This window comes from Agelaius tricolor, unplaced genomic scaffold (assembly GCF_023055355.1).
Source record: "Agelaius tricolor isolate 1412-34295 unplaced genomic scaffold, bAgeTri1.0.p SCAF_1, whole genome shotgun sequence".
Taxonomy (NCBI): Eukaryota; Metazoa; Chordata; class Aves; order Passeriformes; family Icteridae; genus Agelaius; species Agelaius tricolor.
The window spans coordinates 35,593,444-35,607,551 of NW_027269261.1; the positions used below are offsets into that span (position 1 = coordinate 35,593,444).

Sequence of the window (14,108 nt, forward strand, 5' to 3'; positions counted from 1 at the left end):
CTCCTGACATATTTTTTTCATTATTAATAATGAACATTTGCTTACTTCAAAATACTGTTTCAGAGGAGCTGATCTTTCCTCACTGGCTATATAATAGGCTTAGTCTCATAGCTTAATGCAGGTAGATTGAGAACCTGATCTCAATGCTCTTATGAAGCCTTTCTTCTCTTTTTCTTAGTCCTGTTTATTGACCTGTAATGTGTGTTAAGGTACAGCTTCATTGCAGGAATATGTCTCCCCCATGGATGGGCATGAGAATTAAAGCAAACCATTGGCATCAGGCTGAAGCACGATCAAGTTCCATTTGTTTCTCAACAGCTTATAATTAGCTCATCTAAGACCACTAGTGAAGGTGACAGCAGCATAATAGCTTTTCACTTTGCATCATTCAAAGACTTTGGCTGACATGATAGAAGATGGGATTCAGGTTTTAGATTTTAAATTTATTCTCTCTTGTTTGAGATGAATTCCTATACATCATGCAATTTAGAGCAGAGTCACTTTCTGAGGGGTTGCTTCTGATGGTGATTGTTTTTCTCTTTGCTCTCCTTTTTCCAAGCTTTTTTTCTTTTTTTTCTTGCTTTACTTTCTTTTTTTTTCTTTTTTGAGTAAGTTCAATAAAAGTCTAAATAAGCATTATGCTGGAGTATATCATGAGGTCTTCATCCCATATAAGAACTGAAGAGGTATGAGGCTCTGTCCTTCCAGATTTTCTGTAGTGAGGCAATGTGTAACAATTCCATTGTGTTCTTCAAGAATGAACCCTCTGGTAAGGAGCTTTGAGAGAAGTTACCCACTGCAAGTTAAATAACCTAATCTCTTTATATTTACAGATGAGACTCTTCAGCCCTCTCCATCAAGCAATGAGAGCATGCCCAGTTACTGCAAAAATGATGAAGGAGATATTTTTCTGACAGCTGAGTCCTGGAAGCCCAATGTCTGCACTAGCTGCATTTGCATGGATGGTGTCATTAGATGCTACTCCGAGTCTTGCCCACCAGTATCCTGTGAGAGACCTGTTTTGAGAAAGGGACAGTGTTGTCCTTACTGTATTGGTGAGTAAATGAAAATAGTTGTGAACTTGCTGTTTGCTTCTTGGGAATAAGACAGAAGTTTTATTTCCAAACTGAAATGCTTTCCCTGAGATGCAGTCTATGCCACCAGTCAACCTGGAGAGTGAAGTCTGCATAGGGAGCTTTGAGGATCATGATTTGTAGTTTTTAGGTAGAAGAGCATAGAGATACACATCTAATTTGCCTACAAACTCCAGAGGCTATCCTCCTGGAATCTTGGTAAAACACCTTATTGGATAAAGACATTACAAAAAAATTATTTTATTTAAAGGAAGATCTGCCAGGTAACACATATGTTATGTAAAGATTTATGTGATAATAATAATATGAGGAAAACATTAATTATGACTGCAGAAGATGAGCTGAAGCATTCTGAAATTTCACAAAATGGAGAACTCTTAATAAGGCATCTAAATTAAAATACAGGAAAAAATGGAATTTCATTAATGGTAATACCTTTGAGATAAAAACAGGGAAAATATATATTTTTTAAAATACTGAAAATGGATTAAGACCGGTGTTGAATTTGGAGGTGAAGTAAATGGTGGTTGCTGTAGACAATGAAAATTTCCAGGCATTTTTAAAGTAGCAAAATTGGAGATCACTTTTCTATTGTGCGTTGAATAGGAGTATTTATTTACAGATGACTTCTTTTGTGAGTTCACAGTAAGTACAAAGACTGTAGAATGGAAGCTGCTGATAGAGAAAAATCATATATTGTACTCACTGAATTTAATCTTTGTAGCATTGTTGGAAGGCATTCAAAGGTTACTTCAGGTGCAAAAGTAGTAGGGAGAGATACAGTAGAAAAGAACAGTAAGAAGGAGTATAAGGAAATTGATGGGCTTTAAATATTTAATTGAACATGTGAGTAAACTTGCCTATCTATAAACAAAACAGTCCTTCATCAGAAAGATGGTAGAAAGATTGTGAAGTGTGTTCAGACATCCATACAACTCTTGAAATCTTTATATCCTTTCAGATAGAATAGCTTTAATAACAGGTGATACAGTTTTATATGACGTACAAGGAATTTGATGGAAGAATGCCAGGCAAAGTTACAAAGATCCAAGCTTCAGTTGCCTTTGGAACTCTACTTAGATTCTGAGGACATTTTGAGGCAAAATTGCAATGTTAATCCTATTACTATTTCTTCTCATGGTTTGCATACAAAATGGGGAGAATTTAAAGTTTCTTTGACAACTGTCTATCTGCAGGCTTTTCCTCCAGTGAGTTTGAACCATAAAATAATTTTAATCCAGAAATCATTTTAACATTAAAAAATATATGGAGTGTTTGAAAGTTGGGCAATCAAACCAGTAAAATCAGAATACGAGCCTTAATACTGCACTGAAGAATTCAGTGAGTGAGGAGAGGATGCACCAGGGGGAGTTGTGCAATATGAGCTACAAAAATGAAACCTTTAAAACCCTACATCTTGCATGTCAGGTTTGCAGATATATACACAGAGCATGTAGACATAGCTTTAGTTAATTTACTTTGAATCCTGTATAGTTGTTTAATATTATATGCAAATACTTAAATGTGTGAGCTATGAAAACTTCATGGTTTTTTTTAGTAGCAACTACTCAGCAAAGCAAAATGCAGTAAGCAGATTTTAATTAATACTCAGATATAAAGATTTTCAGTGATGCTACATTTTATTAAACCATGTTGTCCTATGTAGTCAGAATGTTTTGTGGTTTAAATAACAGAAATTCATGGAAACTTTTTTTATGGCTTCCATGAATTATATATACCCTTACATGCAAGACAGGTCATGCACTTAATTTTCCATCTTTCTGGTTCTTACTCTTTTACTCTTCATTTTTGAGAATTGTGAAGCACATCTTTGTACAGATTCTTTCTAAATATTTTTATGCAATACTTGATAAAATGTTTAGAATCATAGAATCATTTATGTTGGAAGAGACCTCTAAGATCAATGAGTCCAGCTGTTAACCCTGCATTGCCAAGTCCACCACTAGATCATGTCCTCAAATGCTGTGTCTATACGTCTTTTAATTACCCCAAGGGATGGTGATTCAGTCACTTCCTTGGGCATAGGCAAACTCTGTGGAAACAGGCCTTCTTCATTTCTTGGAATTTCAAAAACTATGCAGGATTTTAGCACTGCATTATTCATTCTGCTTCTTTCTGGATCCAGTTTGTATAGACTCAACTTCAAAAATTTAGTTGTGGATGCTTTGTTCTTTGAATCTTCATCCTGTGTGTTCAACATTCATCTTTCTCATGCAAAGAAAGATTAATTTGAAAAGATAAACTTCTAGTTTAGAGAGGATAAAGGGATATCTATTTGATTAGAGACAAGATTAGTCTTCTGCAGAAAACAGAGCAATGACTGTCCAGTCATTTACCAGATGAGGCTGGTGGAGCTAGAAGAAATTTGAGAGAAGTGGGTAGAGCTAGACACTGAACTGTGGTTTTGTATGTGGGTTTCTTACTGCAAGCCTGTCTTGTTTCCACTGTTCTTGAGCATCTGTTGTAGCCTTCACCTTCATCCTAGTTTGTAATTTCATAGAGATGGACACCAAATCAGGAAACACTCACGGGATAGTATTTTAAAATTTCCTCTTGAGGTTCAAAGGCACAGCACTGGAATTGTGATTTTACCTTTGCTCATTCTTCTAAAAAATATTTGCTGAATAAAATGTTGATGCGTTCTTCACAAATTTGGAAAAGCCTGAGCAAGTTAAAGGACTTTTCCAGACAAACCAGTGCAGAATTGAAGAAGGTGTCCTAAGTGAAGCAAGGTAACATGTTGGGAGCTAATGTGAACAGGCCAAAAGTGCTAAGGTTTAGGTCTGCATAGGTAATGAGCAGCAGAGGGGTGCTGAGGCAGTGTGCCTCGCCCTGTCCCCAGATACACCCTCCTGACTCAGGGTTCTGCTGGCTCTATGTGCCAAAATGCACATCAGCTAGGGAAGAACCTAATGCCCCTCCTGCAGCTGGCTGCCCTCTTTTCCTCCCACTCGTCCTTTCCCATGCCCACACCACATTCACTTACAAAATCTACTTGGAGAGGTTGGGACCCATACTAAAAGCCATGCAAGCCATGAGATACCAAGGACCTCGGGAACCATTTGTGCCTTTCAGATAATTCCACTAATGTTTTCACAATAGTACTTCTTGCTGGTCTTCTTTTGTATTTGAATTTACTCTCTCAAATCTGTTGGACTGATCTGATGACTGCATGCCTTGTTATTCCAGATTATGTCTCTATTATGTTGTCACTAATTAAAATCTTTACCCATGGCCAAAATATATAATAAGATTGACACAGGGTAAATATGTCTAACTGGCATACTTAATCTGTGTGAATGTTAAACCAGTATTTATCTGAAAGTTCAAGAAATTTCATTCTATTATCTCATTCATATGTTTAATGTGCAAGCTTATGTCATCAGCAGGTTTCATAACAATTTTTGCCTCTAACAAACAAAGGTAGGAGGAAGCTAAAATGAAAATAAAGCACTGCTTGGCTTTTGGACTTTCTGCTGTGTTGTTTTTTTGCTATCCTTAAAGCGCTCCAGCACCAAAAAACATCCTCGGCTAAGCAATTCATTACTTCCTTCTCAGTGAAATAGGTTTACTGCAGACCACCTTTTGGATTGCACAGGATGCAACATTAAAAAGTGATGTATTGAATGCCTAGGCAGAAAGATCACATCAATTTCCAATTTATATAATATTAACCATTAAAAATGTACTGACTTTTGTTATTGCTCTTTTCCAGGGGTTTTCCATTGATGCAGTTGTAGTGTCAGATCCCCTTCAAATATGTTTTATCATTACAGTCTAAGCACTTCTAGTTATTTCACCTGAGAATCACTCCAATCCTTCTTGGCATCCTGCCTAATTTGCTTTTTTAAGTATTCTAGACAGAGTTTATCATTCTTGAGTTTTGGTAGTTAGAAATTTAGGTAGTTAGGGTTTGGGGTTATTTTAGCTTAATAGGATGCCTAGGAAACAAGGAGGAAGATGAGTAGTTGGTAGCCTCAAACAGTCAAAGAGAATGATTTTTTCTTAGTTTTCTCAGCACTTTTGATATCATCTTTTCATGTCCCAATCATCTTTCCTCTGGCCTCTTGCATTAAGAAAATGAGGAGAAGCAGCCCAGGCTAATTATGTACTTCATAAAGAAGCAGAAATGACATCTTTTTTCACAAAGATTTTCTGGAAGATTAAGACAGGATCTTTTCATTCCAGCTGGGATTTCTTTGTGGCGATTGTTTTCACTTTTGTGTCTAGGAATGAAATCTGATTTGTGTGTAATTGTCTGTTAGTGCAGGCTCACAGCGCTGTTTTCCTTCCACAGAAGATACAGTTGCAAAGAAAGTGGTGTGCCACTTCAGTGGAGAAACGTACGCAGACGAGGAGCGCTGGGACATCGACAGCTGCACACACTGCTACTGCCTGCAGGGCCAGACTCTCTGCTCCACTGTCAGCTGCCCACCTCTGCCTTGTGCTGAACCCATCAACGTGGAGGGAAGCTGCTGTCCCATGTGTCCAGGTAATGTGATGTGACAACCCAGTTTATCGTCATGCTGGTTTCCTAGGGCCGATAATAAGGTTTTTGTAACTGGGTTTTGAATGTCAGTCCATGTTTGAACAGCATCACAAAGGCAACAGACTTTTAGACTTCAGGACAATTAATATTCTTAACAGATAGGCACATTGTGCAAAAACATAGTCTGAATTTCACTTATTCTGAGAACTGTGAACTGAAAAATAACTTGCTTGCCCCTGTTTTGTCCTTTCACAAGGCTATGGAAATATGTTAATGAAGGGGGAAAATTAATATCCTTACATCTCTGCAGATTACATTGTCACAGTGATTAACATTTCTGTCTTTTCTGAGAGCATTGGTTACTTTTCAAATATCACATTGCTTTGGTTTTCACTTTAACTTGGCTTAAAAGCAATGTGACATTTTCTTAGCTATGGCCACAAGGGGCATAAGAATTGCAAGTGGTTTTTAATGTGAGTCCTGATATACTTCTGCAGAAGTTTGCTCACCTTATTCAGTCAGCTGATAACTCCCTCTGACAGGACAACTGGGGATATTCAGCAGTACCCCTTCTTGGAATTCCCCTCTGAGGATTACAAAAAAAGGAAGGCAAAGAAACCAGTAGGGACAGTTTACATATCAGCTGGAAAGATGTAGCCTTCACTTCATTTTTTGGAGGGGGATTTTGTTGAGTATTACAGAGGAGCAAGCCTGTAGTTAAACATGTATTCTGGGATGGTATTTTCAGAAGCAAGTTTGTCCACACCTGTCCTTTGTCCCATTCACATTATGATAACAATAATGGCAACAGGCATGTATCCCATGTACAATATGGAATAAGTTTTCAAACAAAGTCCCAGGCTAATGATGAAAATTATGAAACAAATCAAAGAATTTAAAGACAAAGCACTGCAAATGGGCAAGTATATTTCCTCAGTTAGAGCATCACTGAGAAGTTAAGCAGCCTGCAACTTGTGAAAGACATTTTTCTCATTTCACAGAGATGTATGTACCTGAACCCACTAACATCCCCATTGAGAAGACAAATCATCGAGATGTTGAACTAGAAGTACCGAACTGGCCGACACCAAGTGAAAATGATATAATCCACATTCACAGAGGTTAGATCTGATATAAACCAGGATAACTTAGGACTGTGTTTATTCCCCATGTTTTAATGCATCTACTTTTTCTATTCAGGTAGCAGTTGTATCTGAGGATATTCTTCAATGCATAATTCAGTGCAGTACATGCATTTTGCTTTGAGTAAAGATGAGTCAGTCAATTAAATTATATTTGTACATTTTGGTCTCATTATCACTCCATGTTCTGCATGAAAGAAACATCTGTCTTAATATGATGGAGTTCTATAAAATTAGGAATACAACAAAATGATGAATCAGAAGTGATTCTTGGGTGTCTTTTCTGATTCAAAAACTAGAAAGCAGGCCATTGGAGTTGATAGACCTTCATTTGATCCATTTGACATTCTCAGGAATAGATAAACAAAGGTGGAAAAACAGGTACCACAGCCTAACATATATCATAGCCATGATGTCAGACCTGAGACAAAAAACCACCTCTGGTATAGTGACAGCCAATAAAGTTTTCTAAGGATGTAAATACATCTTCTGTTTAAAACTGCACTGTATTATTCCAGCACAGAGGAAACACTGTACCACAGTTTTTGTTAACCTTTTATAATTGAAGGACAACCTAAACTATGTATTTTTTTAAACCTGAGGATTTTTTTTAATCCAAGGATGATCTCATAGCATTCTATTGTTTGGAGAAATGTAACTGTTTTACAAAGTTCTAAGCTTATGCTTTTATAACTCCAGCATTTTAATTTCTCAGGCATTAGTAGCTAGCTTGCAACTATCCTGCCTGGGGATTATAAACACCCACTACAAACTGTGAGGGAATTTTGTATATGTCATTGAAAGTTACCATTCTTTGCATTTACACACAAAACTTGCTACAGCCCAGTAGACTGCCAGCAGTGTGTTTTCACAGGCTGAGTGCTGCAGATATTGTAAAACACTCTCAAGAGATGAGAGGGTGAACACATTGTACTTGTTCTACCAGTTTTTAAAAGTAAAAAAGAAAAAATTACTTTCATCCTAAGATTTCCAAGCTCTCCTCAGCCTGGAAACACAGAGTCTGATTTTTTTACAAGTGGGAATTTGGCTGCGATCAGTTAAGATCATGCAAACACAACTGATATAATAGGTTGTTGTTGTCAGACTTGGTCATTACTGTGCTTTAGGATTTCCTTCTATCTCCTCTCTTTTTGATGGCCTTTTCCTGACAAATGGTCCCTCTACAAGATACATGCTGTTCTAATTTATGTAAATAAGGTGACATTGCAGGAGAGAAGGTCCAAATTCTTATGAGTGACAAGATGTACAACTGAGACTTTTTTAATTACATTCTTCCTTGCGGCCAAGGCCCATTTCTAATTACTACCAAATGCTCCCAATTGCCCTGCAGACATGAACCATCTCCAGGGAGAATACCGGAGTGGCAGTGGGCCACGCCCCAGCGAAGATGCATCCGTCAGCTCTGTTGCCTTGGTGACGATCCCAATCACGATAGCGCTGTTACTGATCATCGTGCTCCTGCTTATCAACCAGAAGAAGCAGTGGATTCCAGTGTCCTGCTACAAAGCTCCAACAAAGGTGCCGTGTCTATTTCCAGGCTATCCCATTTTTACGAAACCGGGAACAAAATATTGTGGGAAATGTTAAGCAATAAAGAGGCTGTTAAAAGTCTGGGGAAAAAGCTGTGGCACATCTGGGGTAACCAGGTTAAGCTTTTGTGTGGTGCTGAATTAACAGAGGACAGTTACACCAGCCCAGCTGGGATATGAGAATACCAGAATTCCATTCAGAAGATGAAAAATGGTGACTCTGAAGAGAGTGTTGGTCTGTTACTATGTCTGACATAAGCCAACTTTAACAAAAGTCCAAACCCTTTCATTGCCAGTTTGATTTTGTTTTGTGCCTATAGATGTCAGGACCCAGGACATCCCTCTGGCTGTCCTGAGCAGCCACAACCCCTGCCAGTGGTCTCAGAGACCCTGGCACAGAGCCCAAAACACCTGTGGTTTTGATTATGACCTGTGGAGCAAGTTACCAACCTTAGATGAAGATCTGCAAGCCATGACAAATTAAGTAGAATAATAGTGAATTTATCACAAGGTGAAAAAGTAGATTTTGGGGTTTTTAGAATGGGGATTCGGGGGGGGCAAGATGGAGGGATCTGGGTGTGTCCTGACTTTCTTCTTGGCCTCCATCTTCTGCTGTGATGTTGGCACTTACAGATTGGTTTAGAGTAGAAGCTCACTGTCTAACATAGGTGATAGGTATTGGGAAGTAATTGTAAACATTGTATATGTAGTTTTTAGGATAAAGACTAAAAAGGGGCAGGCAGAATGCCTTGGGCTGCCTTGCTGAGTGGACCTCAGCAGGACAGAAGAAAAAATTTTATAGATAAGATACAATAAACAACCTTGAGACTGAGAAATGAAGAGCCCAGAATCCTTCTTCAAGCGCTGGGCTGGGAAAAGAGACTTTCAAACTCTTCTCAGGGTCACTCTGACAAGCTAGAGATCCCGACATATGGACTTGAACCAAATAGACTTTAAAAGTTATGTGTGAAATAGAAAAACTGTATTATTTACTCAATATTTCCTTTCTGTTTTAACAGCCTTCTTGCCTAAACAATCAACTGGTATATGTGGACTGCGAGAAAGGTACCAGGGTCCAGGTGGACAGTTCTCAGAGGATGCTAAGAATTGCAGACCCAGATTCAAGATACAGTGGATTTTACAGCATGCAGAAACAGAACAACCTACAGGCAGATAATTTCTATCAAACAGTTTGAAGAATTGCACCCTTGCCAAGGATTTAAGAAAGAGAGAGAGCGAGAGAAGGAGAGACAGTCTGCTATTAAAATAAAACTAGAATTGTGCAGTTGCTTAGTGGATTGTATTGGATTTGTGACTACATGTACAGCTCTAAGACCTTTCTGGGATGAGCTCTGACTCCTGCAATGTGCCAGAAAAAGCATTCCCACTTTTCCTTGAGATAACTGACCAAGTGTTTTCTTAGAACCAAAGTTTTGAAACTTGTTAAGATGTATTTGCTTGTAACATAGCTATAGAGGTTTTTTGGGAGGGGGAATCAGGGGCTAGGGGTAGGCAATGAAGTAAAAGGAAGTTTCAGAGAAGAAAAGCTGGTCATGCTTGGCTGGAGACGAAAATATACTGCTGAGCAGCAGAATAGTGGTTTATCTTGTTGCTCTGAAATTGCATCTGTTGCAGCAAAAGCCTAACCCCAGGTGAAAAAAAATATGAAAAGGTCTGATTATTTTTTTTCCAGCTGTTGCTACAGTAATATACTCCTAGAACAGAATTTGTCACATCACAGGTGTGGTGTAGCTGCAAATATTTTTCTATATGATGAGAAGCTGCAGTAGTTAATGAAATAGCAAGGAAAAGATTATAGCAGAAAATAAAGGGTGGGTTTATTAAGGATGTATAAAACTATACCTTGTGCTGCTTTTTGTTTTTATTTTTGTTTTTATTTTTGTTTTCTTCAAAGCTGATTGGCTAGATTAGCCAGACTTCAGCAGAGTTAGCAAATAACTGAGGCCTAAGTAATTCCTGATATGAGCACTGGATCTTTTGACAGCAGTATTGAAGGGAGGAAGGAAGGGAAGAAGGATGGAAGGAAAAGTCAAGAACACCATGCAGTTCCAGGGGCTTTTGTTTGTTTGTTTTGTCTGTTGTGGTTTTGTTTTGTTATTTTATATCAATCTCTGGTTGTTCATACAGGAGAAGGAAAAATATTTTTGTTGGACAAAGCTCTTGCATACAAGAGAGTAAAAAAGAGACTGTTTTAAGGTTGTTGTTTTTTTTCCTGTTGATGTTCTTATTTACTGGTATGCAGATTTAGAAACTACTTCCATGCTAGGAAGCTGCTTAATTTTAATTGTATATTACTCAAGCACCTTTTTTGAAGCTCAGAAAAAAAAAAGGAGATCATGCTTCTTTAAACTTTAGCATTATAGGAATATTTATGTAAATATAATTATGCTAAAAACAACAAAAAGTATTTGTATGTTTGTGTATATATATGTATATACAAATGCATGTAGGTATACATATGTATAAATACGTGCATGTGTATATACACTATACATATATATACTGTATATATAAAATACTATGTATACAGTATATATTTTTTCTATTTTTTTCTTGTTGAATGTATTTTTATCTGAGAGAGATTTTACCCAGAGCAGAAACAGATAACAGGCATTCCATATCAATGCTTAATTGCTTGTGAGTTTAGGAAAGACAAGAAAAGAGCATCTCATTCTACCTACAGTTTGATTTGATTTGATTTGAACGTGTTTGTGTGTGTGTGTGTGTGTGTGTGCACTCTTGTGTTGGCGTGTGTTCAGTTCGTGCACGATTATAGCAGTAAGCGTTGCTCTTGCTACTTGCTACATTTCAGGGTGTTTCTTATTTTTCTTTTCCTGCTTAGCCTTAAAAAGGCTTTTTAATGAATGCATTGGCTAGAGACACTGATGACAATATACATGCAGCACTAATCAACTCCATAAAATAACACAATCAGCTCCTGGATTTTGGTTGGTTTTCTTTTTCTTTTTTTTTCTTTTGTTTCTTTTTGTTTGGTTTTTTTTTTTTTTTTTGTTTTTGTTTTTTTTTGTTTTTTTTTTTTTTTTTTGCAAACAATTGTTTGAAACAACTACTGGAATATTGTCCACATTAAGCTGGAAGTTTGTTGTAGCTTGCCTCATTTATAACTCTGACTGTATAATACAATGTTAACTTTCCAAACAGGTCTTGGCACTTTTATACTAATTACCCATTTGTGCATTGCCTTTTTTCTTTTACAAATGCTTGTCATAAGAGACACAGATACCCAGTATGCTTAATGTGAAAAGAAAATGTATTTTTTGTAAAGGAACTCTCAAGTATTGTTGTAAATACTTGGTCAGAGATTGCTGAACTTTAAAACTGAAAAAAAAAACTAATTTATTATTATAATGACCTAATTTATTAATCTGAAGATTAACAATTTTTTTTTTGTTTTAGAATATCAAAAAGGTGTTCTAGCTGTTTGCATCAAAGAAAAAAATAGGTGTATCATTAAGGGTCAACATTTTTTCTGCTTATATAACTTCAGTTTCCAACCATCAATAAGAAAAAATGTAGTCTCCCCAGTGTTTTGTACTCAACCTGATAATGAAACAGAGATGTTTCTTTCCAGTAACTACAGAGATTTTGTCAAGACAAAACATCCATTCCTTGCATAAGAGTAAGCAGTCTTTATCCAGAAATTGTAAATGCTTGCTTTTGTTTTACAATCAAGGCCATATTCTGAAAATATTAGCAGGATATAGGACATGGTGTAAAATGTTTTTATTATTATTATTTTATTATTATTATTTTAAAGATATGATTTATCCTATGTGCTGTATCCATTACACTCTTTTACTTTGGTTCCTGTTGTGCTCTTGTAAGAGAAATGCAGATATAATTTTCTGAAAAATAGATGCATATGTGGCACTCGGAGTGCACTGCGGTTCAGCAGATTGCTTGTTTACTTTTTTAACTGTAAGGCGGTTTCTTGTAATTTGGCTCTTGGCAGCACAATAAAAAATTTTAAACCTACGGATGTGTGTCTTCTTAAATGTTTGTATTTATCACTTCTGGGCACTGGTCCTTGAGACATTGGTAGTTTGATATTATGGTGAGTAGGAGTTCGTATTATTGTCATGCTGACCTGAGATCAGAACAGTTCAGAAAGTTCTGAGGGTAAAGAAGAGTTTGCATGCACAGAAGGTTCTGCATATTACACTGAAGAATTTTCCCATTAGAAGCTTTGTGGAATTCCAAGTAATTCCAGCGTACAGTAAAGATGAATCAAATGCAAAGTTAGGCCTTTGCCCTCCCATGGAGTTCATGTGGTCTGGTCTTACCTGACAGAAAGGCTTCTAATGTGAGGATTAACCATACAGGATTCTAATGTGAGGTCCTAGAAAAAGCGTATGGGATCAGAATTTGCATTTCAGGGCTTCCTGAGCTGCAGATCAACTTCTCATCTCTTAGGCTATAATGGGTGTTTTTCTTCTACTAATTTGTAAGTTAATTAACTTGATGTCCAAGTTCTGGTATGTAAGATCCTGAGGCAAAGTGGTTTTCAGCTTAACTACTTGCCTCCTTTCTTTGAACCTATTCTCCTAATGGTTTCATTAAATATCCCTGACACTGCATTCAAAGCAGCAGTAGATCAGTACTTATATGTCACACATTGATTTAGAGACCTATATCTTGTTTCCATTTTTTTTCTTAAGAATCCCAAGATACAATTCTTCAAGAGTAGTTCCGTGCCTTACGGCTGACCTTGCACTTCCATGTACCCTTTAAGGTGAAGGGTAAGGGGACTGAAAATGTCCACTTTGTTCACACATGGTACTCCCTGGATGCAGAATGGTGTTTAATGTTTAGATTGCTACTGACTGCTGAGTCAGCGTTCTTGTAGAGAACAAGCTGCAATAATACAAAAATGGCCAGTAATTATTGCAAAGCCCATAACTGACTTTAACTAGGATAGATCTGTATTTATGTGCATCCCTTTCTATTTCCATATGCTGAATTTTTTCTCCCTCGCTAATTACCTGTTCCAGCATTATTGCTCCTTCCCAAGACTAAGACTATGGCAGACTTATGTCTTCTACAAGAGCATCTTCAAACTCTGCAAGCATTTTGGGTTTTCATCAGAATGAAACAGAGAACATCATGTATAAAACAATGAAAACATCAATGTATAAAACAAGTGATGCATCCACATTTTAACACTCATAAGTAGTCCTGTCCTCCTCTGCCTTACAATGTCTGAAAAGATCATATTTGGAATGCCTATTTTCACTAGGGTTTATCAGTCTGTCATGATCCTGAGTAGGATAGGATGCAAATCGTTTCAATGACCTCAGTGGCACTCCAATGCTTAACTAGGAATGCATTTTCCACTTGCAGCGTTGCCAGACATCAAGTACGAAGTACAGAAAGAAAATTAAAAGAAACTCAAACTGAATCAGGAAATTAGGCTGAGAAAACTGCTGGTACGTATTTTAGGATATCAAAAATTCATGGCTTCTCAAAAAAAAAAAATGCAATCTAAAAAAAGCCCATCCTAAGCTACTGCACATAAAGGCACAATACAAAGCTAGCAAAGGATGGGCATGGGAGTGCTGGTAAGAAAAAGTAGATTCTAAGAAAAGCTTAGATTCTTGTGTAGTGGGTGACTGAATGGAGGCATCAATGACAGTATAAAAACAAGTTACAACAAAACTACTACTACAACTGCAAATACTCCTACTACGGCAGATGCACTGGAACTGGGTGATCTTTAAAGGTCCCTTCGAACTCAAACCATTCTACGCCTGCCCCTCCTGCCCGATGAGCC

General features: G+C 37.3%; 1 protein-coding gene across 2 annotated transcripts in view; it reads left to right on the plus strand.

Moving 5' to 3' along the window:
• The window catches only part of CRIM1 (cysteine rich transmembrane BMP regulator 1), a 175,881-nt gene extending 163,568 nt beyond the window's left edge, over nt 1–12,313 (plus strand). For both annotated transcript variants that reach the window (XM_071429511.1, XM_071429520.1), the window contains 5 exons: nt 834–1,055; nt 5,413–5,607; nt 6,606–6,725; nt 8,098–8,285; nt 9,316–12,313. In XM_071429511.1, the coding sequence (XP_071285612.1) occupies nt 834–1,055; nt 5,413–5,607; nt 6,606–6,725; nt 8,098–8,285; nt 9,316–9,492 (902 nt within the window). In that variant the 3' untranslated portion in view covers nt 9,493–12,313. The remainder of the gene's footprint in view (nt 1–833; nt 1,056–5,412; nt 5,608–6,605; nt 6,726–8,097; nt 8,286–9,315) is intronic.
• The last annotated feature ends 1,795 nt before the right edge of the window (nt 12,314–14,108 follow it).